Consider the following 26298-nt stretch of genomic DNA (forward strand, 5'->3'; position numbering starts at 1 on the left):
TATACTCACTCGGCCAAGACAGAAGAATCCTTCTTCAACACGAATGTAACCTACAATGGCATGTCATGACTAATGAACATCGTCCAACCTGGCTTGGAGCGCGATAGGCAGCAAGTTGCGCTATGCAGGACTCAATACGAAAATTATGCTGTACGTTACTCATGCGACTCATTAAGAATACCACTGCTGCACGATCAGATAACCTTGACAATAGTTCAACCTTGGCGCTCAATAATATGTATATATAGCTGAAGAATTCCGAAGATTTCCTTCTTTTTTCTGCGATTATTCTCCTTTACCTTTAGCAGTACCTCCTAAGTTGCAAGTAGTAGAGTTCATTATAAGCTCATTAAGACTCGAGTATTCACCATGCACGTCACTCTTTCCGCCCTGGCCTTCTGCGTGATTGGAGCAGCAGCCGCTATCATCCCTGCCGCGACTGATGTTGAAGTCCGTCAAGAGGGTTCCGGTACATGGTATCTGATCGGGTTCCAACCCAACTGTGGAACCTTCGGGTGTAATTCAGACTACGCCATCTTCGGTGCCCCAGATGCAATTCCAGGTGCCCCCGCTTTCGGCCTTCGAGTAAGTAGCTTCTTAAAACCATACTCTTATACTCCTTCAAAGCTAGACTGTCGCCGGCTTTCATCGAGATTATTTTTCTTTTCAAAAGCAGAGTCATTTACTTCTTTTGACAAGTGCTGTGACTAAAACTGAACGATCTAGTGTAATACCTGGGGGAGCTGCACCAACACCTTGTCTGGGTCAACTGCCAATGCTCATATAGTCATAAACCAAGGTCCTCTCACAATCACGCAAACTTTCAGTAACGGCGGCAAGACTACCACAGCTACAGCTACTGTCAATTGGGATGGTTTAAGCTTGGCGTCATTCACAATTCCTGTGACCTACACGGTCTCTTAGGCCTTCCTTTCGTGTGATATATCGGAATATCGTTCTGAGACTGTACCAAGCACGCTTCTCAACTGTATTAACGACAGCTGGGGCAGCACAGACCTTGACCTGGGAATAAATTTAGGCATCTATATTGTAGTGTCTTTGTATTGCAATTCGCTATTTGGGACGGGCTGTTAAGTGCGTTTGACAAGCAATCTGAGGAGCTATTTTCAACCCATTTTACGAAGTATCATGCAATCATCTACATAGACAGTATGCCTATGACGTCTTGTCGTATGACTATGGACTGTCTCATGAATCGCCGTAAGCCTACACTGATAATCCAACCTCGCGAATCAGAGGGCATCGACTACTATTTAGGCCTCTGTGTGCCATTGTTACCGTATTACTACGATATCTGAGTTATTAGCTATTCACTCGCTAGTGTAACTGGCGCAGGTGTGTTAGCCTACTTGCACAGACAGTTGGACGTGACTGACAGCTTAGTCGAAGCATGGATGCCATTCTCCGGTAATAACTTTATCGACCAATTCGATGCGGTCGAGGTTGTTTCTCTTCCGCCACAAGCCAGAGTTTATCGACTTGGTGCCCTTCTCGTTAGCCACCGCTTGAGACATGCGTTTGGTGATCGTAATGAGCAAGCTGATATATAGTCAAAAGAGATTATGATGGAGCTAGAAGGGGCGTTGCAGAGTTGCTGGGCGACCAATCCGCCGCGTGACATTGCCATTCATAGTCGCGGCCATCGAAATTCGAGACGCAAGGGCACGAAACGCTGCGCTTCAAGACATAGCCAATTATGTGGACAATTTCTCGCGAGTTGTGCAAAAAAGCAGCTGGGACTTTCCTGCGCAGGGTTTGGCATGATAGAGACTTGCGAATTACATCTTGCTGGTTTGATTCAATTCATAGACTGTGTCTTATACTACTATCCATAAATAGAAATCGGGCTACCTGAATGAAAATAGTATGACCTAATTATTGAATCACTTCTTGTAGCCATTCTACTGCTGCACCCGAAGCTGTTTCATCCATGTATGTGAAGGAATGTAGGCCCTGGCAAAACAAACTCCATATGTAGTGAATATCCCTCATAAATTCCCCTGTGTCGATTCTCATCACCTAATGCACAGAGCCTTGAACGCTATTAATAGCTCGATCGAGTATTTCCGCAGTATTCACCAAGGCCTCGTCAGCGTGCCTGTATCCGACTAGCTGAACACAAACCGGGGCATCTTTATACGACTCGGGTCCCGTATCTAAAAGACTCATGTTAGCTGTACTCCTTTTCATAGCAGTAAAGGAGCTAAAAATATGCATACAGAGCCCATAGACCTTAGCATCTAACTCTCCAAACTTCACGTTGCTCACATCGTCTACGACATCTTCTTGGCGCACCTGGTCCACGGGGATAACAATGGCAGGATAGTCGAGATAGTTCCACAAGCCAGTATAAGTTGCTGTTGACCACGTATCTAGAGGCAGAGTCGTATGAGGCGCCGGAGGCATTAGGATTGCATCTAAATCATTGTCACGGAATAAATTGAGGTAGGATTTCGCAGCTTCTTCTCGGCGTACATTGAGATCAAAAAAGCCCTGCAGCGATTTTGCCTCTATTGAAAAGAAGCCAGTGGTTTTGAGGGAAGGAACTACTGGCTCGCCAGTGCGGGCGAGTTGCTCGCGGAAATACTTGAAGAAGACTCTGTTAATATGCAGATAAAAGCAAGAGGCTGCCTTCGACTCACATCACATCCCGAGAGTGACGAATAGCTAATGAGATCTTGGTAGTGTTCCTTGACATTGGGCAGTTTGAGCTGAATAATCTCGACACCACTTATTTGTCGAATACGATCTGCAGCTATCTTAAGGCCTCGCCGAACCGGAGGAGAAGGGGTGAAAACGCCATCATGTTCGACGATGCCGATCCGAAGCTGTTCTTTGACCTTGAGATTCACCCATGGAAGTGATATGATATTGCTATCATATTTCCACGTCTCTGCCTGTAGTATTGCCTTGAGAAAGAGCGAACAGTCTCGGACGGAGGTCGCCATAGGACCAGTTGAGGGCAGAACTCCAACTGTCCCTGGTACTCGAAGATCTCGTCCGCCACCTTGGGGTACCAAGTCGGCACTTGGCTTAAATCCATATAACCCATTACATAGGGAAGGAATGCGAATACTCCCCCCTAAATCAGTCCCAACTCCAAGAATGCTCCCACGAAGTGCGAGAAGGGCACCTTCACCGCCAGTACTGCCGCCGGCTGTCAAATAGCTGTTGCGAGGATTCAGAGTCCTTCCAAAAACATTGTTGTCGCTATCAGATGTCATAAGCATTTGGGGGATATTGGTCTTGCAGTAGAGAACCGCCCCCAAGTCAAGCAACAACGACACAAGGGTACTGTTCTCCTCGGCCGGCTCATCCACATAGCAAGCCAATCCGCAAGATGTATCTTCGCCCACGACTTGAAAGGTTTCCTTAAGTGAGATAGGAAGCCCAAAAAGCGGCGGAAGAGGTTCTTTAGGGTTTGTACGTCGCTTTGTATCTAGTTCGCGAGCGCGTTCAATCGCCTTGTCAAAGAATATCTCTGTCAAGCAATTGACCTAGTCCTGTTAGTCTTGCCAGCGACCCATGAAAATTTTTGACCTACAAGCTGGTGAGCTATCGCAGCTCTTTTGCAGAAGGCTAGCGTGACTTGTTCAACGGAATACGTGCCATCTTTAAGCTTTGGTAGAAGCCCGGTGGCGTCGTAGTTGGACGTGATCTCGCATTCTAGATCGCTCAATAATCCACAGGTAGTTGGGATGTGCATAACGCTGGTGCCGTTTCTGGCGGTGCCTAGAGGTATCAGCCAGGCTTCTGGGATCTTACTTCTCTGCTTGATGACTTTTTGAGCAGCAATGGCTCTATAGTCCTCCGTAATCGATGACATGATGATGTAATCAAGTGCTTGTGAAACAAGTGCGCAGAGCTCTTCCAAAAGATTCGAAGCATAGGTATGCAGCAATCTTAATCCTTTGTACGCCTCCTTCAAGAGCGAAGCAGATATATTAAGGTACGGGAATGTTGGACGAAGAGGCAAGAGAGGGGGGGTAATGCCGCTGGCTTATTTATAACGGTAATCCTTCGTGTTAACACAACATCTAGTACGTATGTATGCCTAGGTGCTACCATCTAATCCAGTTATATCACACGTTTGGATGCATGGCGCATCTTAGTCGATGGTCAGGCCAACGAGGGTGTCGCACACGCGGACCCTTCTGGCTCCGGTACCCGTCGCAACGTAATGTGTCCTTCTTCTGTTGAACACAAGTACTGTTCAATCTGTTTCGATTTTTTCTACTTAATTCAGTATCAAAGAACTCTCGTGAAGAGGGGTGTTATGGTCAAAGCTCCGACCAACCTTCCGGTTCGCTAGATCAATGATGGCACGACTCCATAGTGAGACAGCGTACCTCTATTCCCCATTCTGGGTGTCAAATGTCCGGAGAATCCTTGCTACGGCTCTCTACACCGACGATTCGTAAGGAGTGATCAGATAGACTGGCCAATCTAGACGAGCCACTTCATGCAGGACTCCGGCCCTTAAGTCTAATTTGCGACAACTTCTGGATAAGAGAAAGGGGGCCAATGCATGTCTACTACTTGGTTGGCCATCAGTAGGTATTCTGGAGCTATATACAGTTGGCGTGGCTGGTGTGGGTTTAACGTGGCGCAGTGGTCATGTGTGGCTGGTTATCGATTGCCTAGGTAGCTTGTACAATCTAGGTACATAGATACATAATCTACCCAGGTACCGTACATAGGTATATCAGAGGCTGAGAGTTGGCATTCTCACTTTTGCTGCAGAGGGGTGGTAGGACACTGGATCGATGATCGGATGAGATATGAACACGCCGGTGCCTGTGAGCCGCTGCCTGAGATCCAGGCGTCCATGGCCCGGTTCTTTTCCTCGCAACATTGTCACAACTACGTCCAACGTTGAGAAGCCTCAACCGCCAAGCAAGCCGATACCACGCACATCACAACGAGGACGGCCCCCAGGGAAGCCATACCCAAAGCGTACGGTGCCGCGACTATGTCCGTTCAACGCATACAAGGCCACACCTTATAAGCTGGTCACTGCCTACAGCCGCAAACTCCAGCTTGGTCATCCCATGTTAATCAGGAACCTGCCTGGGTTCCTGGATGGACAGTCGTGGATTGATAACGAGGATGGCCAAGAAGGCTCTTTCAAAGTCCCGAAAGCCTCTCCAAGAAATGAATCAGCACTTGGGTTTGATCTTCTCAAAAACATCCTTGAGAGTGCTGTTACCGGCCGCAGCCAAAGAGACTCCGACCCGACTATAGAACCGCCTGATCCGATGAGCATGTTTGACACTCTCGAAGCCGAATTCAAAATTGAGCGGGCTTCGTTTGAGGGTAGCAATCCACCTCTGCTCAACTTCAATGCTTGGCTGCCCCAATCTGATTTTAAAGGCTATTCACTCGAGACAATTATTGTCGAACTACAGGAGAGGTTTCGCACAAAGCCGCAACCATGGATACCCTTCAGAGCGCCGCTAGTCTTCATTCGTGCAGTGCACCAGTACAATCAGTCTCAGCAACCTGCCTCTGGCACACCTATCGCTGGTCTGAGTGGGTTAGTGGTCCTCCAGACGGAGATGACGGAGGAGTTCCCGTTCCCACGCATTATCCGAGATGTTGGGAGGTCTACGTACAGGACTAAATCATGTAGCATTCGTGCTGGAGTACGACCGTTGCGCAACGACATGCGCCGCTATAAACACAGTACCGTCGTGATTGGACAGCTAGCAGGGTACAGCATCGTGACGCTCATTCCTCCCAATATAAAGTTACTCGACGGGTTACCGTTAGAATTTCACGAACGGGTGCCCCGGACATGGGAACGCAGCACGCAGCGTTTTCCGCTTGGATCACCCAACTTTTCGTTGTCAAGCAAGACGTGGACACGCGAATTTGAAAGCGAGCTGGCCGCATCCCGCGATATCGTCCTTGCGACACTGATCCCCGGAGACGGCTTATTAGTACCGGAGGGATGGTGGTACGGAGTGCGAAGTATAAACCACGAACTGCAGCTCCATGCAACAGTCACATGGTTTTTGGGTCGTAGCGACCTGGCTTCTGGAGACCTGCAAGAATACGATAGAATGTCGTACCTTAAGCTATTCCCTCCATGGGTCCGTTTATGATCTCCTTGTATGAATAGGTGTACTTATAGTTGTATATATGAATGAGCGATGCACAACCTCAAATGATGAATTATTCAACAAGCGCGGGCGCCCGGGTGGCTGTCTTGAGTTCCCCCTTCAGAGATCAAGAGACGGTGCCTTACGTCAAATTCCCCAACTCAAATTCGAGCTTACTTCACCCAAATCAAGAAGGGATGTTGGCCATCTCATCAGAGTAAATTACAATGCAGTCTTGGCATTTTTGCCATGCCACTTACAAATTACGCCGCTTACCTGGCCTCATTTGACCTTATTATAACTTATTACATTCACACTTTTGTTGATATCTTCAATTCGCATCGCGGCGCAGTGCGCCCGATTTGAACCGGCTACCTGATGAATACGGGGAACGGATTGTTAGCGTCCTAGCAAGGTATATACCTCGGCAGGTTCCATCCGATGGCGGGTGTATTAGTCACGCCGAACTACCTCTAACAAGATTAAATGTACTACTCATTTGCTATATATGAATTTCATACAATAAGAGTGACACCCTGTCCCTATACCAAATTCCGTTATTGCGAGTTTAAATAGCGCAAGGTATAGTCATATAAGATTTTGGAACACAGTCAGTTGTATGCACCAACCGCGCAACTTGCTCTGTTTTATCTTTCTCAGTTCTTCAAAGGTTTTTCATCGTCCTTTTTCGCTTTATCCAAAAGTTATTGTTAGATTCAGGGCACAATGATATATCTAGTCTACTAGTATCGAATTGTCTTAGGCTACCCTTCAACAATGACCACCAGAATACCGCTGAGACTAATGCCCTTAGGAGGTTCGATTACCTACGGCGTTGGCTCCGCAGATGGTAACGGTTATCGAAAGCTTCTCTATGAAGCTCTGACAAGCTCCAGTTTCGACGTCACAATGCTAGGCTCTCGTAGAACGGGCACCATGAACAACAATAGCCACGAAGGGTGGCGAGGATTTAAGATCAACGAGATCCAGGAGAAAGGGGTGAAGTCCGCCAAAGTGCACCGGCCCAATCTCTTCACAATCAATGGCGGCTCGAACGACTGTATCCAGGGATTCGATTTGGGAAACTCAGGGAAACGAATTGATGATATGTTGCAGCGTCTTTGGGAAGCTTCACCAGGATCGACGATCATTTTATCTACGTTGCTCAAGAATGAGGATATTCAGGTCAATACCCGAGTTATGGAGTTCAACCACCGCATCCGGCAGCTTGTTCGGCAGAAGGAAGCTGAAGAGAGGAAAGTTGTGCTCGCAGATATGGACACACCCTACGGCCCCGAGGTTGGGGACCTCGTGGACGGAGTCCATCCGAACAATCAGGGTTACAAGAAAATGGCCGATATATGGTACAGCAGTATTCAAACGGCGGCGTCCAGAGGTTTTCTGTGGGAAACTTGACCCTGCAGTGTCTTAAGACCCTTTCTCCTTCTTGACATACATCGTTCTTATGATGAGGTATCGGCATAACGCTTCCAGATAATACAGGAGTCGATCCGATTGATAGCTTTTCATTTGGTAGTGGCCAAAGCTCAAATAATTACAGTCTCTGCCATTAAACACCCTTACAAGTTACTTCTATGTTTTCTCACGCCCAATTTTCATAAAAGGCTTCCCGAGGAAAAGGTGCGATGCTTGTAGCACAAAGCCGAGCACCTTGCATTATTATTCCAAGATTTTTGCGTTTACGGGGGTAAGAAACCTCACCAGGTATTTCGATAGACATAAGTAAAGCTCATCCCCGGTTATTATCTTGGACAATGGACAGGAAGGATGAGGAACAAAGGTACTGAAGTGTAAATGACTCTTGTTGTTGCACAAGAAGCCCAAGCCTTTCTTCGGGCTGAGAAGCTACTGGAGTATGGGAATGTCGTGATTCTCTGATAACATAAGGAACATAATCCCAGAAGTGCTACTCACTCTGTGTGTATATTAATTAAGCATATAAGGGCAAGATAATGAAAGATAAATTAATAAATATTTCAACTGCGAATCTTCTGTAGCTTCCACTATTCCCTTTCCCACTCTCCTATCGTTAGCTTTGCTCTTCAGCGCGCTGCTGAGACGGCCCGTTTCTCCTACATGATTATGGAGTCTTAGATCCCGGATCACCGAAATTGTGAGTCCTATGCGGGCTTCCAACAGGGCCATTTCCGCCTCCTTGATATATATGTGACGTCTGCCCATGAACAGTCTCCATTTCGTATATGGGAGCGTATTTCAGAGACCCTATCTCATGTCCGCCAACCTTCGCACTTTGCGAGCCTAAAATACTGCGATCCCCGCTCGTGTTTAAAGTTTTCGACCTTAGGCGGGATTTCAGGAGAGCCGGGAGGCTAGGTAAACAGGCACAGATGACTCCCACAAAATTCTCCAGTGCAGACCAAAGGGTAATAGGTACCCAGTCGACTGAATAGTGTCAGCTTGAGAAAAGAACGAATATGTAGGACTTCAGGCAATTACGCACTAGTAGGGTTCTTAGTCACAGTGAACTGATCGATGTATGGCAGTCTGGCAATGCTGATGGCGATAGTACTAAGAATATCTATCAGCATCTGAAGGGCAAGATTAGGTGTTTATGAGCATCTCGGGTTGAACTCACAGAAGTCCTGTAGCAAACATAGCAGACACCATAATCTTTTTCTTGAGAGGTAGATGTAGAGGAGCCACGAGTCTATAGGCAACGATGACAATCCAAAAGTCCACAGCAATGGCGATGCTTGTAATAGCCCAAATAAAGATGCGGAAGTTGATGCATTGACCTTGGTGAGTGCCATCCCAGCGCAGCCAAGTATAGCTTACTGGAGAGCACTGGAAGATGATGGGAAATAGAGCTCCGAAGAATAGGCTCACCACGACGGCCAGTGTCCACATGATAATAGCTTTGGCACTTGTTGTGCCGAATATGCGTAAATAGAATAAGATGATTGAGATGCGAACGAGTGCTCTAGACGTTAAGTATAGAACCGAGCCGACAAGGAAATTCTGGTAGAGATAAGCGTTTAGACATAGCTCACCACATTTCAGGAAAGATTGAAGCATATGTATATATTTTGACAGATGTAAAGGCAAGTGTGAGTTGCGTCTGCGCATGCGCAACAGGGAAAACTCAATGCTCATATTCGATAATGAGGCCCGAATAGGAGATTGGAAGAAACATAATATAGGGATTAATACGTACAATGAGAATGTAATCGATGTTTCCTTGCGGGACAGCCCAAAGATCAACGCCAAACCCGTCATTTGACACTATGATTTCTCCTTCTTAGTAGGCTACTCTAAGCCATTGGACAACTAGTGAAACAATTACATACGAGAAATATCATTCAAGGTGTACACGCTAGTGGCCACCTGGCAGTGTTTTTAGCAACAAGCGGCTAAGCATCTGAAGATGCGATGGGCAAAAGTGACTTACAAAAGCCGCAAAGTTGAAGTAATCATCGTACCAAAACTTTGCTTGTGACACGACCCGTGAGGCGATACGCAGCAGAACAACAATCAAAGTGAGAATGAAAAATGCTATGATCACAGGGACGAATCGCCTATCGGTATATGGTTCGACATGACATAAAGCTGACGTCTGGTTTTGGGTGTCTTTGATTGAAGATCAGTATCTCAGACTCGACCCTTGGGCAGAGGTGTAAGGTACTCACAAAGTGCTTCCCTAACACTGCAAGCGACGGTGACACAAGATGTCGCGGAGTTGAAGTAGACTTTACTACCACATGCGCACGAGATGTCAGTGAGACCACAATCAGCAGCGATAGCAGCACGAGCAAGACAGTTCAGCTGGAATGGAAGAAGTATTCGTTAGTGTTTGTGGCAGATCGGGTTGGGTAGAGCTGTTCATACCGCACACGAAGGTAGCTGTTCCATGATTCGATACTGACGATGTTGAGCGTCGGAATGCAGTATCCTAGTCGTGGATTTATAAGGGATAGAGAGCACTGCAGAACTACAGCTAGATCGTTGGAAATTCGTGCAAGCGCCACATGATGGCTCTTCATATGGCTTTATTGAATGGGCTCCACCGGTCATATAACTAGGGAGATTGGAAGCGACGTCGTACTTGATGTTTGGGACAGGCAGGCTGTGCCGCAACATGGGTGAAAATACTGGTCATCACTTGGTTGCAATGGATCGTGAAGACAGCTGCAAGACCCGCTACGCAGCATGGCTGGATGTGGGCATAGGCGATTAGTGAATAGTCGTGAAGGAAGTATTCTAGGAAAGTATAAGCGCGGGGTATCAACCGCCAGCCATGAACGCGAATATGGAAATGCTGTCAATTAATTCAAAAGCTTTCAAGAAGTATATGTTAATTTTGGGATGCGATCATTAGACACTCTCGGCTATGTATGAGGGAGGGGAAGAGAAATCAGCGCGCTGGCACCCAGCGTTGCAGTGCATTTGACCAGTGAACCAAAGAGCGGATGCACGGCACGATGCTGAACAACAGCTGATTATACATTTTTATTGTTTCGGGTACTGATCCTATCCAATATAGATGATCTCAGATTGCGAATTCCATAGGCCTCAATACTAACAATTTCTTATTAGACGTGATATTCATGTCGGATCTACCAACACCAAGTTGTATCGACAATGCCTCATAATTAAACTCAAGCCAAATAGATATAGATCAATCTGTTGTGTCATGTGCCGTTTCGCCGAACCGCCCCCTCCCCCGGCATCAAACTCACGCCACCTCCCATTCCTCATGGTTACCTACGTAGTAGTCTTTGTAGTACAGCGCGATTACGTCGTACTGTATGCAAGTAAGAAGCCCGCCTCAGGAGCAGGCCGGGGGAACCGGATCCTATAGTAATACCTATAACCGGAGTGTTGAAGCAATAATACAGAAATGATGCAGAGCACAGTCTTTGTGATAGCTTCGTGATAATTAGTCACTATTTACCTTAGCTTCAATTGTTTTAGCACCCGTTAAGGGTTAATATCAGTAATACACAGAGGAAGCGATCGACCTAAACGAACGCGCAAATTCTATGTCCATGTTTTGCTAGCAACAAGACACTAAGTAAAGTCATTAACAATGATAAATACAAGATTTTGGAACGACCCTTCTTCCAAAACACACTGATTCTGAAGACCTTATGATAGAATACTGAAAACTAGCTCTAGCATGAGCTGGCATCTCCTTAGCGTATGCCAGCTGCAATAGTACTTAGTAGCATTATTACGAGGTCTCATTCAGATCACTAGACATATCTTCTTCACGGCGTAGGAAACTCTTAAGGAAAGCTTCCACATCCTTCTCTGAGGCCCTTGTGAACGAAACAACACTCGTGGCGGATTGCTGGTCTGCTGACCGATCAATTTGCAAAGGTTCTGAAACGAATCCGCAAGGCTCTGGCGTTATTCCGGCGGCAGGAACCCAGTTTTCTTTTTTGTTCTTCAAAAAGCCTGGTCGACAAGCAAATGACAGAGTTGGAACTTTCGGCTTGGCGAAGGTCGTGATATTTGGAGAGGCTATGGTCATTTCAATGCCGTCGTCCAATACTAATCGTGGAACTTGACAAGAGTTCGTCTGGACAGTTACGGGCCCGAGAGGCTGAGCAACTGTTATTGTGATACATTGAGCTGTTACGGGGCGAGGCGAAGGGATCGAGGAAGCATGTAGCACAATCGGGTCGCCCATATTGTTCGAAGATGCGTTCATCTGCTGACGTGACAATCGTTCCTGCTTTAGCTTTTTTTTAGGCTTCTTTGCCCAGCCAAAAGGAGGGTCGCCGTTGTGCTGCACGAATTCGACTAAACGAGGGAACGGCATCACATTTGGATCTACTTTAAAGAACTGGCACACGTTGACATATGGTCTCAAGCTTCGGAAGCTTGATGGCTGGTTGCCTGGTCTCACTGAGCCCGGCCCTAAATCAGTCGGATTAATTCACTTGGCTCTGGAAGCTCGCGGTGAGATACTGACAAAAATAATTAGAGACGCCTTCAAACAGCATCCACTGGAAAACACATAGAGGGTTTTCTCTGGGCTTCAGTGTCTTCTCAAGGTATGAAAACTGTGTTCTCATAACACGGGGGAGTTCTTGATCTCTTCCTTGATCCTCTTTTTCCAGTCTTCTGCGGATGTCTATCATACGCGACCGGAAACCGGGAGCTCCCTTATCACCCTTTTTGGGCATGGTGGCAGCAGGACGTCTGAAGCGAATAGAGAGTCGATTGGTTGTAGTATCTTCGTCTGAAGCGGATCAAGTCGTAAGTATTGCACTTTGAACTTGTCGTTTGTGTTAGGTTAATGGACATAAGTGGTAATACCAGAAAGCTATGGCAATGCGAAAGATGATACGCAATAGGTAGCGAATTCATCTAGCATGGTAATACCATAGGTTCTGTTCGCGGAAGCGCAAGAATTCAGGATCAAGGTGAGATGATTGAACGGTATAGCGAGTGAAAAAGAAAGGAGGAGGGGGAGGGAGCGTGAAAGACTGGCCAGGACTAAACAATTGATCGTGATAGCCAAACTTCAAGCTCTGGTGACCTTGTAGCTCCTTCCCTCATTCCGTTGTCTGTCGAAGCAGGAACAGCCTAAGCAGCCGACATCAATGTAATGCACTTTAGTTATTTCTTGGGAGAATGTGATGGAATGCTTTCAATCACTTCAAAATCAAGATAACGAGACCTTCTGATATGCTATTCGACTGTGGTGGCTGGCTATGACCTCTATCAGGGGTATGCCCTCGACCATCTCAAAATCATGCTCGTTCTGACAATGCCATTGAAACACGATGAGTAGATTCATCCCATAGAGGCCAAGTGTACCTATACATAGCTTAAACCTTCATAATCCAACAATTTCTGGCGCGTCTTACAGTATCGAGCAGGTAGATGTCGTCGAAGCTCCATAGCAAGGCACGGTGCCGTGGTATCGGCGCCGTCACCGTCAGATCCGATCTAAATCTGACCTAGAACCCCCGCTCGTCCATGAACAGGCTTGGCGTGCCATACCACACTCGATGCAACCAAGTATCTCTTTTCTCTCACCTTTGCTATGAATCAACTTCATCGTTGCCGATTCATGAAGCCATCGCGCCGAATATAATAATCCAAAGCTAAATCACTATGTCTCCAACCAAGGAAGCTGTCTCGACACAGAACGCGCCGGCACCTCTGCCACAATTCTCACAGGCTGTCAAATACAACGGAATGGTGTATTGCTCGGGAAGCATCGGCATAGACATGTCGACGAAAACACTGGCAAAGGGCGGCGTCCAACCTGAGACTGTAAGAAACATATTCTGACTGCTCATGTCGCACTGGAATCAATTGCGTCGCTAACGACAAGCTCAGCGGGCTGCAATCAAGAATCTCTCTGCTGTCCTCAAGGCAGCGGGGAGCGACCTAAGCAACGTTGTCAAGGTCAACGTCTTCTTAACCACGATGGATGATTTTGCACCGATGAATCAGGTGTATGATGAGTTCTTTGGAAGCATCAATCCCAAGCCCGTAAGTCATTTTATCCCCTACAGCTTGAAAACCTACATGTAGGTAGTGAGAAGAGATGGAATGTCGAGACTGGCTAACACGATGCAAATACAGTGCCGAACCTGCGTCGCAGTACATCAGTTACCCTTTGGCGCCAAGATGGAGATTGAATGTACTGCATTCGTACACCCGAGCTCTAAGTTATAGATATTCATGTCTCAATTGGCTCTCTGAATCTTGTCCAATGTGCACGCTGGTACCTTTCTGAGTGATGTAACATTGTATGGCTCGCCGTTACCGGGCCGTTGGCTCAGAGGGCAGGATCTGCAACTCGGCACCTAGTCTAAGACACCGCTACTAGCCTGAACCCTGGCAACTGGCTAGGGCAGCTATGCAAATTGGGCCCAGGCCCATTTCGCTTAGTCCTGACGTCGTTGACATAAGTAGACATTGAAAATGCACATTGTCATAAAGATACTATTCTAGACTTGTCTATTCTCTACATCGTTCGTTGTCTGTACCTGATCACTTCGTACTAGGCCAATTGACCGAGCGTCCTTCAGAATTGTGTGTGGATTTCTTCTAGAGGCGCAGCCCAATGAGCCTAAACGCAGGAGCGCGCATGATGCGCCTCCAACCCACGCTCGTTCACCAGAGCCTTTACCACCGGAATTTACCTGTATCAGCTCTTTCGCGCCAGTTGCTGTCGCTACAGGCCAACACAAATTCATACGTGGTCACTCGAGGCTTCATACACAAGAACAATGCATCAAAAATCCAGCTCCGGGCCGCATCGACATCATCAGCGTCGCAGCCCAAGACCTCAGATGCTTCCCAAGACCCCTCAACGTCAAATTCCAGCTCCTCGAAGTCTCCCCCCTCGCCAGAGCTGCCAGCGACAATCTCAGATCCCATGAACCCGCCCGCCTCAACGCGCCCTCCTCCCCTCGATCTCCCAGTCCGCGACCCATCCACGAATGTCTTCACCTATCTCTTCCGCCTCGGCAAAGCCTACACAACATTCTACAAGGCGGGTCTAAAAGCCGTCTTTACGAACCGGCGGCTTCTCCGCGACCTCCCCGATACGCCGCCCCCGGGCCTCCCTTCCCCGGCGTCATCCACGCGCGGCACCGCCTCTCAAGCAACCATCGCATCCTCATCCGCGCTGCCCTCCTCGCTAAACAAGAGCGCCAACCCGACCCGATCGTCCCTCCTCCTGCGCGCCCGCGTACGCCACGACATTGCGCGACTACCCCTCTTCGCCGTCATCGTGCTGATATGCGGCGAATTCACACCGCTGATCGTACTCTTATTCCCACGTCTAACACCGTACACCTGCCGAATCCCAAGGCAAGCAAACGTGATCCGGCGCGCGGTGGAGTCGCGCCGGGCCTCCAGTTTCCAGGTCCTCAGACACACCGAACATGACGCTCTCACGAAGGTCGCGGACGGACATATCTGCCGCAGTCTTTTCCTGGGCAGCACGGCATGGGATAAGATAGGTGTCGACGTCCCGTTCGCCAAGGCTCGCGCCGCGAACGTCGTGCAGCGGATCGTGCAGGACGACGCGCTGCTCCGGAGCGGCGGCGGCGTGAGCGCGCTCGTGGACGACGAGGTTGTCCTTGCGTGCGAGGAGCGCGGCATCGATACCCTGGACAAAGACGTGGCGGAGCTGAGAGAGCGGCTCGCGGCGTGGATTGCGAAGTCGGCGCCTGGAGAGACGGGGGACGCCGAGGCCAGAGCGAAGGAAGCTACGGGGAAAGTCAGGGGGATGCTCTTGGGTCTCGATGGGACGATATGATGATGATGACGATTTTCAACGTGTTTATACGTCGTATTGCCAGGCAGGTATAGAAACTTGTATCGTATGATGGTATGCACTGGGACTAAAAATGTGTATGAATAGATAGTGACCTGACTAGATGTACAAGAGTCTAGACAAAAGTTATCATGGAATACGGAAATCTACTTCGTTGCTCGAGAATGACCTTATGGTAGTAAGTTCGACTTGCGGTTCCAGATGCTTGAATTGGGTATTGATCAACGTTACCAGTACTCTACTCTGTTCTAATTCACAAGTGTTCAGTCCAGTTCTAGTAGACTCCGAACAATGTAACGCCCGGATTCCCATCAATGCAATTGTCTACAGTCCCTCCAGCCCGATAACACAGCCCATGCGACAACCACCGTCAAACGGTTCTGTATCACATTTCGAGTTGTATGAAACACAGGCAAACGGAGAGCCGGGCGCCCACCCAGCTCGTTTTCATAGACGCGTTCTGTAATCTCCTGCATAGAGATCTGAGCGTCTGAAAAGAGAAGGAATCAAGTTCAATACTCCGCATGCGGAAGTAATTGAAAAGGAAATTCAATCGAGAAAATCATGTTATACACTTTTGTAGGTGGAAGAGGATCATGATCATGATCCGGTGTCCAGACGGCAGTAAATCGTCGTGATGCCTCTGCTGTCCTGGGGCCACGGCAAGGGGGGTCAACAGAGACAAGGTGGTTAGGAACATCTGGTTCGTTACCAAGGCCTGGCAAGTTGTGTTAAGACATTTTGAAGTTGTGGATAAGAGTTTCCGGCTTGAGGAACACCTTGAACTAGGTTTGGCAGGGGGTGTGGAGGAAGGTGTCCTTCTAAGCCTTGAGGAGCGCTCCCTAGGGTGGCTAACAGATTGTGGTCTTTCATGCCAGAAGAGACGGGCGCGGGGTAAGTTTGAGAAAGCGGCACGTAAGCCGGGGCATAACTTGCTGGGGGACATTGGCTACTGTGGTAGCCAGGTTGAACTTGAGGTCGACGGGAAAGGATTATCCGCGCAATAACATCTGGCGGTAGATCACGGTATTGATCAAAGCGCACATTATTAACTCCGTCTTGATGATCGAAAAGATCTAATGAGATGAGACCACGCTCTTCCATGTGGTAGTCGAGGATCACAACCGCCCTCACCCCCTCGACAACGAGGCGTTGGATGGCTTCGTGGTGACCTAGTCTAGGGTCCAGGCTTGAAAATCCAACTGATAAACCATTGTTAATGAATTCATTCATCACCATGGCCAAGAAGCTGTGGCTGACGTCCCCGAGGACAAGATGTACATCTGAGATCTCTGCTCCACGGCGTGGTTGGCGATAGGGGCTGAGGCTGCGTTGTCTATAGGTGTAAAGGTCATGGTCATCCCCTCTAGGGGACTTGGATCGATGACCTTTGCTAGAGGAGTTGCTTCCTTTGTGAATTCGATCTCGATCGGTTTTATCATCGGGCATCTGCTGGTATTGGTTTGGCTGCGGAGTAGAGGAACGTCTCTTGGATCGGCGATCATCTTGTCGTCGTCTATTACTGTTGTGGCGGTTGCTGTCCCGTCTCCCTCGACTACCACGATTTCCACCCCCGTTTTTGTTCTCCCCTCGTGCAATCTCCAGATCTATTTTGTTAGAGTGTTGTAAAACCTGGAAGCGATTATCAAAGCATAACTCACTAATCTTTTTGCCTCCAAGATTTCTCCCGTTGAGGTGCTTTATTGCAGCTTGTCCATCGGCAGCAGAGCGGTACTGTACAAAGCCGTATGACTCCCTTTTGAGAGAAATCTCTTCAACATGGCCATACTTCGAAAATAATTCATTAATATCTTTCTGTCTCACGCTTGCCGATAAATTGCCTGGTAACTGTTAGAGACTTGAATGTTAGATGCTAAGGAAGAGCTCACCAATGAAAACTCTGGAACCAATTGGAAAAGTTTTCCTCTTGGCCTCACAAAGCCCTTTCCGCTCATTTTTTGGAGTTACCTTTTCCTTCTCCGGGTGCTTTGAAGACATAGGATCAGGCAGGGAAACCGGGGTTGCATGATTGGAGGTTACCGAAGGTTCTCCCATGATACAGGCATCCGCAAAAGCTGGCTTATTTGTTGTTTGCGTATGATTACTGTAAATTGGCTCATTATTCCACGCCAGAGGGATACTGTTGCTATGAGCGAAGTTGCAAGTTGCGCTAGAACCAGCATTTGGTATCTGGACGGCTACGGTGTCAAGAGTAGTCTGGTAGTTTTCAACGGAATAAATCGGACCATTGGGTTGAGGGTCATTGCTTGCATATGGATTAACAGCACGGGAATGCTGGGCACTGATATCAATGCCTATCGTCGTGTTAGGGACGGCTTGAGGCTCCTTGCTCGAAGGGGGGGCAAGTGAGGACGACAATGAAGCTTGGTTATCCCCATGTCTAGAAGTAGCAATACCAAAATAGCAACTCATGGTGGATACGTCTGATTTGAGGTTGGGTTCACTCGAGCTGTAGCCATTCTGCTGGGCATCAGTAGTTCCAGGAACAAGTGCCTTCCTAGCCTCAATGCTTGTGCCTGCTCTTTTGTCTAAGCTATCGGCACATTTCCCTGAATCCGAGGCTCCTAAATGAGGCTGTCCTGCATATGAGGCATGCTTTGGCGAGCTGAGTTGAATGGTGACTTGCGACGCACAAGTCTGCCCGTCAAACTTTGGCATCTCAGGGATCAAGGCAGGAGTCAGTGCCAATGAATTGTTTCCCCGCGAGAGAGAGTTGAAGTACGTATCCGCTTGGTCTTGGAGGGCTGGGATGACAATGGGAGAAGGGGGGTGGACGGGCGCTGGGGAGACCAAATCAAGATGGGCAGTTGCCCGGACTTGAGGTGAGTTGTCCGTCATGTGTCCCAAAGCTGCAAATAGCAAACCTACATTCAGTTTGGATCAAGAGGGGATAAGTAGTTTTCAGCAGAATTGGAACAAGGTAAAGTAAACCTTTAGCAATCAACACAAAGTCCGGCCATAACTCTGAAGGGTACACAAGGCTGGATGAAGACCGGTGTGGAAGTGCTGTCTGTCCCAGATTTGAACAGCATGTGAGGTTTAGCCAATATCTAGGTAGGCGGAAGGCTGAATTCAAGGACGCCCTTCCCGGCTGAGAGTTAGTTTGGCACGAGATTGTGATTTATATGCAAATGGTGCAAGTGTTGAGCGAAGCGGTCTTGTGGTATGCGTTTCGGAGACGTGAGTAAGTGAGAGATAGAAAGTGGAAAGAAGCGCGCGCAAACAAACAAACCAACCCTTATGCTCACTCACAGTAGCCAAATACAATATCGAGGAGCAGACGGGAAGAGCTATCTGGGCCAAGATGGATACTAGGGTGGTCTCTGGGCGGTCTACCTGCTGTGGTAGTATGTAAGTAAGTGGAAAGGTACAAGAGGGCACATAAGTCGCAGATTCGCAGCCCGTTTCCATGCGGCATGCGAAGTCGGTGGTCGGCCACAAAGCTCTAACTTTCACGGATATTGCCGTGTGTGGGAGGGTAGGGTGCGTGTGAGATATTGGCTCTTCAAAATGGATCTGTTCGCTGGGCAAGTAGTGGGAGATGGTCGGAGGGGGCTGAAGACAAAGAGTGGCTTTGATAAAGTATCCTACTCTGGCCTTATAGCACGCACCACGCAGGCACTTGGGACGTAGAATCAGAGATAGAGAATAAATGTGGTCCTTATGGATGGCGGATTACTGTGATAAAAGAATTGATTTGACAGGTAGCAGAGATGATGTCAGTCATTAAGACGAGACAGGTTCGGCAAACAGTCATGGCCACCCGGTATCTACATACATAGGTAGGTAGGCGAGGTAGGTAAGCAAGGCCAGAGATGATGCCCACAACAAGCACGAAATCATCTGGGCTGTGTTTAAGGTTGAAGACAAAGACTGCCATACATTTAGGCATGTTCAAAGCACCTTGGTCCTTTTTGCGCAGAAGCATTGAATGCTGTTGTCCCAACATTGTCCGGAAATGACCAAATGACGTGGGACAAAGCTTCCAAAGGACAAACGCGGCACAGTACCATACCGTACTTAGGTATGTATGTACCTAGGTACCTAGTTCACTAATGCAGGGATCCCTCCTACCAGGTACTTACCTAGGTAGGTATCTAGGTTAGCACATAGCAGTACCTACCACATGTACCTGTACCCCATCTTTGTAGGTATCTACATGTAGGTAGGTCGGTTATGTACAGTACATGAGAAAGAAAACGTACATACAACCATGACAGCTGTGTACTTAATAGTTTATGCTCATACACCAAGTCAGGTAAGTAGGTAATTCAGACCTCTGAGTGTGGCATTGGAATATTTTTGCTAAGTTAAGGTAGACTCGAAAAAATTTGAGGCTGATATTAGGTATATCTCCACAAAAAACCTACAGTACATAGTAGATACCAGCTACATAGGTACACATTCTACCTGTAAGTACCATCAATGTACCTACACTACCTAGGTAGGTACCTACTTAAGTAGGTAAATACTACCCTAGGTATGTATGAGGTAGGCACAGTATAACTTTCTCGTTGTTCCAGGTTGCCAGTCTGCATGGCGCACTCCAACAACATGAAGAGGCATAGAACGGGTAGATGTCTCGGTTTTGAATTAATCACTCAACTGTCTTACCTCCCGATGCGAGACCGATGGCAATAATTTCAATTATCCTCTGAATCCACTTTGTTTGAAGCACATGCTCTTGCACCTGCTAGCTAGCAAGGATTGCCTGGAAACAGCTGTAGCCGGTCAAATACGTTGCGAAAGACGACTTCGATATCTCAGTACTCATGCCTCCATGCTCTCTCACTGCAGCTGCTCGTCTGCCATTGTTGGCACCATCCGTACCATCGTCCTTGGGACTGTCGCTAGTGCATGTACGGAGGATCAGGTATCAACCACACGACGCATGGCTCGATCAAGACGATATAAATGAAGCATACAAGTGGCATGCCTCGTTTACGAAAGACTCTTTACCTAAGCCCCATAACACCTATTCTCGGTCCAGCGGGCCGGGCGGTCAGCATGTGAACAAGTATGCAAGCATACATGGCTGCTATCTCAGAGACCTCTGCAATGACCATGCTGACTTGGTTCAGGACTGAGAGCAAAGTAACATCAGTGTGGCCTCTTAGCGAACTTTGCAAGGGATTGCCCAAACTAATGCGCGATGCTTTGAGGTCGTCACGGTACTATGTAGATCGCAGCGACTCAATCATGTTCCACTCGCAAACGGAGCGAAGCAGAACCGCTAACGCGGATGAGAACCCCAAGAAGATGTTCAATGAAATAGTTAGAATATTTCACGAGGTAGTACCCGCACCCACCAGCGAGACGAAGAGAAAAAAGCATGAAGCAGCGTAAGCAACTCTATCTCTTCTGTGTTCTATAAGGGTCATTGATTAGCTACGGAGCTAACCCTATCTCATGCAGAGAAAAGGCTTTCCATCAACGCCGACTCAAGGAGAAGAGACATATGAGCTCGAAGAAAGCATCCCGAAAGGGAGGTGAATAGCACGATATAAACTGCATTCATTGTGCTTGTTGTAGAACTCGCCTTTCTTCATCCGCGGTTCATATATCTAACCAAACGATGAGACTAGGTAGTCTGCATGGTTTAAGTACAACACCAGCTGGCATAGCCCTGTCACTTGAGACTAGGGAATTTAATGGACAAACTGCGTGCGAAGTTTTGCTTTATGAAACATATTCTGCGGATTTCTCTTTCAAAGACTTCTGGCTTGTTCGCTCGTTAGTTTTAGGATGCCTATTGCGTTCAGCTCGCCAAACCAGAGTTTTGAAGCATCCATACCATCATTTAACCCTTGTATAAGAATAAAATAGGTAATAGTATTATCAAAACAGTTCTATTATCTTCGTAGGCAGTGAGCTTTGTGTGTCCCATGGTCGGTGATGGGCTCTCCAGCTTACTACCAAAGTATTCAGGTATGGAAATAGTATCCCATTCACCACCCAAGCCACCTAAGCATCACAGATAGGAATAGGTAGCTGGTTCACTTTTGAAAAATGAACTAAAAACGGCCCTTGTTACCATTTTAATTGCAGAAATTCAACACCAACTCGTGAAAGCGTTTCCTCACCCCCCAAAACGACTTGGAAACAAAGGGCCCAAGTGGCGGCTGGAACCGCTGCAGCCAAAGGAGGGGCAGCTACTCGAGCGGGGCTGCTGGCATCCGCATGCTTCAAGTCATGCAAGCTCAGGGCAAAGTACTGGTACTCATGTTCTCTGTACTAAAACAGTACCTACCTACCTGCCTGAGTACCTACATCAGGCAGATACCTAATGTCGATGGTCATATCGAAAGGACAGTACTAAGGAGTCGTTGAACGTTCAACGGAAAATGTTATCATTCATTAGGTACCTAGGTAGGTAGTCGCACTTGTTATAAGTAAACACTTCAGGTAGATACAACTGGAAGGGAACATTTGGTATGTAGGTAAGTACTCTCGACTCGAGAACCCCCACCCCCCACCGCCCCAATCCCCACCGTTGCCTTACAGCCCACCTATCGCCCTATCGCAGAGTCAGCAGAGCATTCTGGGTAAGCAAGCCTTCGAGGAACACTCGGACAATCTGTGCGATTATCCTCTTCAACAGTCTGCGAGCGCTTCAGTTCATTCCTCCGTCCTTGGCCGCTTTGCTGTTTGGGACAAGAACAGCGCTTTCACCCCGGTTCTCGGTCGTCCCGGCCACATTAGCAGCTGCTTGTCGCAACCTTAACGCCCGTCTTGTTCAGCCGTGTTTAGTTCAATTGTCAGCGTCAACCCGATCGGACCAACAGCATATTCGGGCTCCCTCTCCTTGGCCGACTTCCGCATCGTACAATGAATCAAACACCAGATGCTGCCAGTAATGGCTCATCCGGCAAGCCAACCCCGCAAGTACAACCATGTCGCTACAAGGTGGGCAAGACTTTGGGCGCCGGTTCGTACTCGGTCGTGAAGGAGTGCGTGCACATCGACACCGGCCGCTATTACGCTGCAAAGGTCATAAACAAGAGGTTGATGGCTGGCCGTGAACACATGGTAGGCTTTCCCAGCCCGCGCCATACAGCATCGTCTCGGGTCTAACCACACCTTCGTACCAGGTACGGAATGAGATTGCCGTCCTTAAGAGGGTCTCACTAGGCCACCTGAACATCCTCACCCTTGTTGATTATTTCGAAACCATGAACAATCTCTATCTCGTGACCGACCTCGCCCTCGGCGGTGAGCTCTTCGACCGCATCTGCCGCAAAGGGTCGTACTACGAGTCCGACGCTGCCGATCTGATTCGTGCTACTCTGTCCGCCGTCGCATACCTCCACGATCATGGCATCGTGCACCGCGACCTCAAGCCTGAGAACTTGCTATTCCGCACGCCCGAAGATAATGCCGACCTCCTCATAGCAGATTTCGGTCTCTCGCGTATAATGGATGAGGAACAATTCCACGTACTTACCACGACCTGTGGGACTCCAGGGTATATGGCGCCCGAGATATTTAAGAAGACGGGCCATGGAAAGCCTGTCGACATATGGGCTATGGGCGTCATCACATACTTCCTTCTATGTGGCTATACCCCATTTGACCGCGATAGCGATTTCGAGGAGATGCAAGCTATTTTGAATGCAGATTACAGCTTCCAGCCAGCCGACTATTGGCGTGGCGTGAGTGACCATGCCAAGGACTTCATCCGTCGTTGCCTGACTGTCGATGCCAACAAGCGCATGACAGCGCATGAGGCTTTGAGCCATCCATTTGTTGCCGGCTACAACGCCAATGCGGATGGTGACAAGGGCCAAAACTTGTTGCCCACGGTCAAGAAGAATTTCAATGCGCGCAAAACACTCCATGCCGCCATCGATACCGTTCGGGCAATCAATAAGCTAAGAGAGGGCCAAGCCCACCACGCTCAGCTCATGGATGGGTCCCGGTCTGCAGAGCCTACGAGGGGCGCTGCTCCCTTAGCTAAGGACAATGGTCCAGCTGTGACCAAAGGTGATTCAGGGTACTCCAGTAATCGCGATGGAGATGTCGAGATGGGTGGTACCGGAATCCCTTCCAGCTTACGACCTGGCGCAGCCGTCAATAAAGTGGTAGAGACTTCCAAAGGTCTCTGGAGCGCAAGCCAGCCACAGAGGTGAAGTGATTTGATAATATTTTTTCGACTGAATACAAGCTTGATAACGGAAGTAACGGCACAGCGTCCTGTTTTTTGATCATTGGGACATTTCATGCAGCAGGTCCATCATAATGACGATTGCTTGACTTTTGAGGGAGGTAGACATGATTAGTGCATGACAGCTTGGATACCATAACAAAGTTGGCGGGAAAAAAAAACGAAGGCAAGCATATCACGCCATGGACATTCAACTTGATGTGAGAGCGACGCAATAACGACAGAACATTTGAACTTAGACTCTCAATACTTATTAGATTCGCGATGTACATAGGTAAAGCGAATTAGCCGAGGGCAGCGGCATCTACTCTGTCTTTTTTCACTTAAGCTAGCTGGTCTAGATGACGATTCCACAGGACGTAGAGGATAAGCAATGAAGTTACGTTTCAGCCAGTATGTTACTTGTTCATCCATATATAGTCTTAGGTATAGACGTCCCCGTACATATGCAGTCATGCGCATAGCATGCGCATGGTAGCATGCGAATACCCGTGCCAAAGCACGGCCATGCATGACATACGCGCAAGCCCACTGTCATGATATTTCGATACCTACCTACAGACTGCTAGGCTCGGCTTATACAAACTATGCGTGTATTCTGTTTTCGCTACAGCCTGGTACCAGCAGATTATAATAGCGTTAGCGTGACCAACCATAAAAAGTGCCTTAAAGGCCGAGCCTCTCCACTGCCACGAAACCTCTAATGCAGTGGTCCGGTTCTACATATCCACCTCGCGCACTTCGTACTCAAACATCCCGTTGCTCGGATGAGCACCCGCGTCCGCGAGTTTCGCGGCCGTTTCGTTCCCGGCTACGGGAACGCGGTACTCGAAGCGCTTTCCGGGCCCGGCGGTGCGACCGTCGGGGAGCGCGTAAGGAAAGGGGAGATACGAGGGGAGCAGGCCTGCCTGGGCGAGAGCCGTGCCCTGATCCCAGTGGATATGCTCGTGGTAGAGCCTGTCCCCGCGGATGTTGACTACGGAGGTGAAGGGGATGCGGAGATGTTTGTGGGTTGGCGGGATCCCGGGGAGACTTTGCGGCAGGGGTTAGTGGGAGTGATGGGCTTGTTGTTGATCCAAGGTGTTGTTATAGCTTGCTTGGTTAGGGGAACGTGGATGGAAATGAAAATGACGTACAGCCAATCCACAACTTGATCGTGCGTGAGCACGCAGATAAACTCGTCCACGACACGGTCCACCCCTACCGTCCGACTGACTAGCTCCAGTCCCGCGTCCGCGGGATTACTGAAGATAAAGCGCTCACGATAGAACTTTGTCAGCGCCTCGCGGCCCATGCCGCCCGTCAGCGTGGGCACGTGGTTCACGTACGGCTCGTCGACCATGGTGCCCATTGTTTGCGCCACGGAGCGCGCCGCGAATTCGAACGCCGTGTGCTCGTCCCAGATGGCCTCGAGGTCGAAGATCGGGCCCCCGAGGTGCGCGCGCAGGAACGACAGGCTGCGCGTGTGGCTTACGCTCGCCGAGCCGTAGTGGAAGTCTGGCGACGAGGGGAGCACGAAGGAGGCGGATTGTGCCGAGGCGTGGTAGTGCTGGCGAGTATTTGCGCGCGGAGTTGAGGATGTGGGCGCAGGTCCGGCTAGGTGTACTAGTTCTGGTCTTGATGAGAGATCCCAGGGTGTGCTGAAGGAGACGGAAGCTACAAGGCGAGATTCGGCTTCGTAGGCTGCCTTCAGCTTGGATGCGAAGCCTGTGCTGTACTCTGCTGGCTCCCCGTAGACTGCAGGCTCTGTGATTAGTCCTTGGATTCTTCATTGAACTAATATCATACCTGAACTTCCTTGGTTGATTGCGTTGAGGATCAAAAAAGGGGGTGCGGCAAATGGTGCATGATTATGACTCTCTTACCAATTAAACCGAATCGCTCTTTCACATTACACGTCTCTAGCTTTTCCAGAGCCTCTATCGCTTGATTAAACGCCGCCGTGACGTCCCATCCCTCATCTTCCTGCTTCCCGCCTTCAGGGGTAAGCTGTACGACTGCATAGCCCTCCTCAGCCCATTTCTTCTGAGGCATAGGGTCCAATGTCTTGGCCTTCGAGTCGCCTGATTCATTGCTACCCTCCTGGCCATCTTTCGGCGCACCCTTAGACGGTGATGGTGGGTCTCCGGGCGTGATCACCACAAGACCCGGACCGTACCCACGCCGAGTGAGGGGTGGCTGTAGAGTAGCGCTGCCTGCGAGTTGGATGATGGGCGCCGATGGCAGAGGCACGGGAGTTTCTTCTTGGTTTGCCATTTTGCTATGCTTCAGTGATTCTCTCTTCTCGCGGAAAGTGATGTTGTAAAGTTGAGTCTAACTTGCGGATCGCTCGGGTAATTGAACTGTTAAATATACGAGGCATATGCAGATCGAACCAACACATTGAGATTAAGTGGTTCTACAGACCTTCAGTGACCCCACCGTACAACTGTTGGATTGGGCCGACGCGTAGAGTGGTAGCTGTGTCACGATCGTAGGTTCAGGGCATAGCTGTATTGATGCTATGGACGAAGATTCTAAGCTAAAGAAAAAAGGAAGGAAAAGGTAAAGCTAGAATATAGGCGTACGTGGATATATACGGGCGAATTGTTAGTTATAGGTTATATAACTTTATTGATAGGAGCTTTTATATATATGTATAATGTCCCTCCATAATATGTATAGTATTTCAGTATAACTAGTATATATTTAATACG

The 26298-nt window shown here is 48.6% G+C and overlaps 13 protein-coding genes across 13 annotated transcripts; 7 read left to right on the plus strand and 6 right to left on the minus strand.

The window, feature by feature from the left end:
- The first annotated feature begins 238 nt into the window (after positions 1 to 238).
- F5B22DRAFT_144707 (uncharacterized protein) lies at positions 239 to 1128 on the plus strand. The gene is made up of 2 exons (XM_047969071.1): positions 239 to 585; positions 727 to 1128. The coding sequence occupies exons 1-2, from the start codon at positions 370 to 372 to the stop codon at positions 922 to 924; spliced, it is 414 nt and encodes a 137-aa protein (XP_047831152.1). The 5' UTR covers positions 239 to 369; the 3' UTR covers positions 925 to 1128.
- Positions 1129 to 2040: 912 nt separating this feature from the next.
- On the minus strand, positions 2041 to 3847 carry F5B22DRAFT_646405 (putative fatty-acid amide hydrolase; the record flags this gene model as incomplete). The annotated part of the gene is made up of 4 exons (XM_047978724.1): positions 2041 to 2177; positions 2241 to 2607; positions 2664 to 3518; positions 3566 to 3847. 4 exons carry the CDS (start codon positions 3845 to 3847, stop codon positions 2041 to 2043), a joined length of 1641 nt encoding a protein of 546 aa, XP_047831153.1.
- An 872-nt stretch (positions 3848 to 4719) lies between these two features.
- Positions 4720 to 6646, plus strand: F5B22DRAFT_606026 (uncharacterized protein). The gene has a single exon (XM_047974892.1). The coding sequence runs from the start codon at positions 4803 to 4805 to the stop codon at positions 6126 to 6128; it is 1326 nt and encodes a 441-aa protein (XP_047831154.1). The 5' UTR covers positions 4720 to 4802; the 3' UTR covers positions 6129 to 6646.
- On the plus strand, positions 6647 to 7705 carry F5B22DRAFT_606027 (SGNH hydrolase-type esterase domain-containing protein). The gene has a single exon (XM_047974893.1). It carries the CDS (start codon positions 6903 to 6905, stop codon positions 7539 to 7541), a length of 639 nt encoding a protein of 212 aa, XP_047831155.1. The 5' UTR covers positions 6647 to 6902; the 3' UTR covers positions 7542 to 7705.
- Positions 7706 to 7945: 240 nt separating this feature from the next.
- F5B22DRAFT_606030 (uncharacterized protein) lies at positions 7946 to 10520 on the minus strand. Its single transcript, XM_047974894.1, has 8 exons — positions 9993 to 10520; positions 9794 to 9929; positions 9556 to 9734; positions 9455 to 9491; positions 9322 to 9389; positions 8743 to 9125; positions 8608 to 8675; positions 7946 to 8549 (listed from the first exon to the last, which is right to left on the minus strand). Exons 1-8 carry the CDS (start codon positions 10242 to 10244, stop codon positions 8227 to 8229), a joined length of 1446 nt encoding a protein of 481 aa, XP_047831156.1. The 5' UTR covers positions 10245 to 10520; the 3' UTR covers positions 7946 to 8226.
- An 817-nt stretch (positions 10521 to 11337) lies between these two features.
- On the minus strand, positions 11338 to 12298 carry F5B22DRAFT_646409 (uncharacterized protein; the record flags this gene model as incomplete). Its single annotated transcript, XM_047978725.1, has 2 exons — positions 11338 to 12029; positions 12085 to 12298. 2 exons carry the CDS (start codon positions 12296 to 12298, stop codon positions 11338 to 11340), a joined length of 906 nt encoding a protein of 301 aa, XP_047831157.1.
- A 561-nt stretch (positions 12299 to 12859) lies between these two features.
- On the plus strand, positions 12860 to 14001 carry F5B22DRAFT_144961 (L-psp endoribonuclease family protein). The gene is made up of 3 exons (XM_047969073.1): positions 12860 to 13397; positions 13464 to 13619; positions 13713 to 14001. Exons 1-3 carry the CDS (start codon positions 13236 to 13238, stop codon positions 13803 to 13805), a joined length of 411 nt encoding a protein of 136 aa, XP_047831158.1. The 5' UTR covers positions 12860 to 13235; the 3' UTR covers positions 13806 to 14001.
- A 59-nt stretch (positions 14002 to 14060) lies between these two features.
- On the plus strand, positions 14061 to 15674 carry F5B22DRAFT_606038 (uncharacterized protein). The gene is made up of 3 exons (XM_047974895.1): positions 14061 to 15446; positions 15505 to 15595; positions 15652 to 15674. Exon 1 carries the CDS (start codon positions 14197 to 14199, stop codon positions 15397 to 15399), a length of 1203 nt encoding a protein of 400 aa, XP_047831159.1. The 5' UTR covers positions 14061 to 14196; the 3' UTR covers positions 15400 to 15446; positions 15505 to 15595; positions 15652 to 15674.
- A 253-nt stretch (positions 15675 to 15927) lies between these two features.
- On the minus strand, positions 15928 to 18393 carry F5B22DRAFT_144952 (uncharacterized protein). Its single transcript, XM_047969072.1, has 3 exons — positions 17307 to 18393; positions 17079 to 17258; positions 15928 to 17024 (listed from the first exon to the last, which is right to left on the minus strand). The coding sequence occupies exons 1-3, from the start codon at positions 18274 to 18276 to the stop codon at positions 16126 to 16128; spliced, it is 2049 nt and encodes a 682-aa protein (XP_047831160.1). The 5' UTR covers positions 18277 to 18393; the 3' UTR covers positions 15928 to 16125.
- An 89-nt stretch (positions 18394 to 18482) lies between these two features.
- On the minus strand, positions 18483 to 19405 carry F5B22DRAFT_606042 (uncharacterized protein). The gene is made up of 2 exons (XM_047974896.1): positions 18675 to 19405; positions 18483 to 18504 (listed from the first exon to the last, which is right to left on the minus strand). The coding sequence occupies exon 1, from the start codon at positions 19385 to 19387 to the stop codon at positions 19100 to 19102; it is 288 nt and encodes a 95-aa protein (XP_047831161.1). The 5' UTR covers positions 19388 to 19405; the 3' UTR covers positions 18483 to 18504; positions 18675 to 19099.
- A 577-nt stretch (positions 19406 to 19982) lies between these two features.
- F5B22DRAFT_606045 (peptidyl-tRNA hydrolase domain-containing protein) lies at positions 19983 to 21611 on the plus strand. Its single transcript, XM_047974897.1, has 3 exons — positions 19983 to 20455; positions 20520 to 20780; positions 20854 to 21611. The coding sequence occupies exons 1-3, from the start codon at positions 20211 to 20213 to the stop codon at positions 20933 to 20935; spliced, it is 588 nt and encodes a 195-aa protein (XP_047831162.1). The 5' UTR covers positions 19983 to 20210; the 3' UTR covers positions 20936 to 21611.
- A 250-nt stretch (positions 21612 to 21861) lies between these two features.
- On the plus strand, positions 21862 to 23706 carry F5B22DRAFT_145178 (kinase-like domain-containing protein). The gene is made up of 3 exons (XM_047969074.1): positions 21862 to 21878; positions 21943 to 22467; positions 22530 to 23706. The coding sequence occupies exons 2-3, from the start codon at positions 22267 to 22269 to the stop codon at positions 23565 to 23567; spliced, it is 1239 nt and encodes a 412-aa protein (XP_047831163.1). The 5' UTR covers positions 21862 to 21878; positions 21943 to 22266; the 3' UTR covers positions 23568 to 23706.
- Positions 23707 to 24218: 512 nt separating this feature from the next.
- F5B22DRAFT_145188 (uncharacterized protein) lies at positions 24219 to 26182 on the minus strand. The gene is made up of 3 exons (XM_047969075.1): positions 25468 to 26182; positions 24739 to 25339; positions 24219 to 24634 (listed from the first exon to the last, which is right to left on the minus strand). Exons 1-3 carry the CDS (start codon positions 25856 to 25858, stop codon positions 24322 to 24324), a joined length of 1305 nt encoding a protein of 434 aa, XP_047831164.1. The 5' UTR covers positions 25859 to 26182; the 3' UTR covers positions 24219 to 24321.
- Positions 26183 to 26298: the final 116 nt, after the last annotated feature.

Source organism: Xylaria bambusicola (assembly GCF_022495145.1).
Source record: "Xylaria bambusicola strain CBS 139988 unplaced genomic scaffold F5B22scaffold_19, whole genome shotgun sequence".
NCBI lineage: Eukaryota > Fungi > Ascomycota > Sordariomycetes > Xylariales > Xylariaceae > Xylaria > Xylaria bambusicola.

Excerpts from the sequence above, each read along its gene's own strand:
- F5B22DRAFT_606042 (XM_047974896.1), bottom strand. The coding sequence starts at position 19,387 with ATGTTGGGACAACAGCATTCAATGCTTCTGCGCAAAAAGGACCAAGGT.
- F5B22DRAFT_606038 (XM_047974895.1), top strand. The coding sequence starts at position 14,197 with ATGAGCCTAAACGCAGGAGCGCGCATGATGCGCCTCCAACCCACGCTC.
- F5B22DRAFT_144707 (XM_047969071.1), top strand. The coding sequence starts at position 370 with ATGCACGTCACTCTTTCCGCCCTGGCCTTCTGCGTGATTGGAGCAGCA. Across the intron at positions 586-726 it reads CCCCCGCTTTCGGCCTTCGA|TGTAATACCTGGGGGAGCTG; the intron begins GTAAGTAGCTTC and ends TGAACGATCTAG.
- F5B22DRAFT_144952 (XM_047969072.1), bottom strand. The coding sequence starts at position 18,276 with ATGACGGACAACTCACCTCAAGTCCGGGCAACTGCCCATCTTGATTTG. Across the intron at positions 17,259-17,306 it reads TGGTTCCAGAGTTTTCATTG|GCAATTTATCGGCAAGCGTG; the intron begins GTGAGCTCTTCC and ends AACAGTTACCAG. Across the intron at positions 17,025-17,078 it reads TCTTGGAGGCAAAAAGATTA|ATCTGGAGATTGCACGAGGG; the intron begins GTGAGTTATGCT and ends CTAACAAAATAG.
- F5B22DRAFT_145188 (XM_047969075.1), bottom strand. The coding sequence starts at position 25,858 with ATGGCAAACCAAGAAGAAACTCCCGTGCCTCTGCCATCGGCGCCCATC. Across the intron at positions 25,340-25,467 it reads AGAGCGATTCGGTTTAATTG|TCTACGGGGAGCCAGCAGAG; the intron begins GTAAGAGAGTCA and ends CAGAGCCTGCAG. Across the intron at positions 24,635-24,738 it reads GATCAAGTTGTGGATTGGCT|TCTCCCCGGGATCCCGCCAA; the intron begins GTACGTCATTTT and ends CCTGCCGCAAAG.
- F5B22DRAFT_144961 (XM_047969073.1), top strand. The coding sequence starts at position 13,236 with ATGTCTCCAACCAAGGAAGCTGTCTCGACACAGAACGCGCCGGCACCT. Across the intron at positions 13,398-13,463 it reads GCGGCGTCCAACCTGAGACT|CGGGCTGCAATCAAGAATCT; the intron begins GTAAGAAACATA and ends CGACAAGCTCAG. Across the intron at positions 13,620-13,712 it reads GAAGCATCAATCCCAAGCCC|TGCCGAACCTGCGTCGCAGT; the intron begins GTAAGTCATTTT and ends ATGCAAATACAG.
- F5B22DRAFT_606027 (XM_047974893.1), top strand. The coding sequence starts at position 6,903 with ATGACCACCAGAATACCGCTGAGACTAATGCCCTTAGGAGGTTCGATT.
- F5B22DRAFT_606026 (XM_047974892.1), top strand. The coding sequence starts at position 4,803 with ATGAACACGCCGGTGCCTGTGAGCCGCTGCCTGAGATCCAGGCGTCCA.
- F5B22DRAFT_606045 (XM_047974897.1), top strand. The coding sequence starts at position 20,211 with ATGCCTCCATGCTCTCTCACTGCAGCTGCTCGTCTGCCATTGTTGGCA. Across the intron at positions 20,456-20,519 it reads GGCGGTCAGCATGTGAACAA|GACTGAGAGCAAAGTAACAT; the intron begins GTATGCAAGCAT and ends GACTTGGTTCAG. Across the intron at positions 20,781-20,853 it reads AGAAAAAAGCATGAAGCAGC|AGAAAAGGCTTTCCATCAAC; the intron begins GTAAGCAACTCT and ends TATCTCATGCAG.
- F5B22DRAFT_606030 (XM_047974894.1), bottom strand. The coding sequence starts at position 10,244 with ATGTTGCGGCACAGCCTGCCTGTCCCAAACATCAAGTACGACGTCGCT. Across the intron at positions 9,930-9,992 it reads AACAGCTACCTTCGTGTGCG|CTGAACTGTCTTGCTCGTGC; the intron begins GTATGAACAGCT and ends CTTCCATTCCAG. Across the intron at positions 8,550-8,607 it reads TGTGACTAAGAACCCTACTA|TCGACTGGGTACCTATTACC; the intron begins GTGCGTAATTGC and ends GACACTATTCAG.
- F5B22DRAFT_145178 (XM_047969074.1), top strand. The coding sequence starts at position 22,267 with ATGAATCAAACACCAGATGCTGCCAGTAATGGCTCATCCGGCAAGCCA. Across the intron at positions 22,468-22,529 it reads TGGCTGGCCGTGAACACATG|GTACGGAATGAGATTGCCGT; the intron begins GTAGGCTTTCCC and ends CCTTCGTACCAG.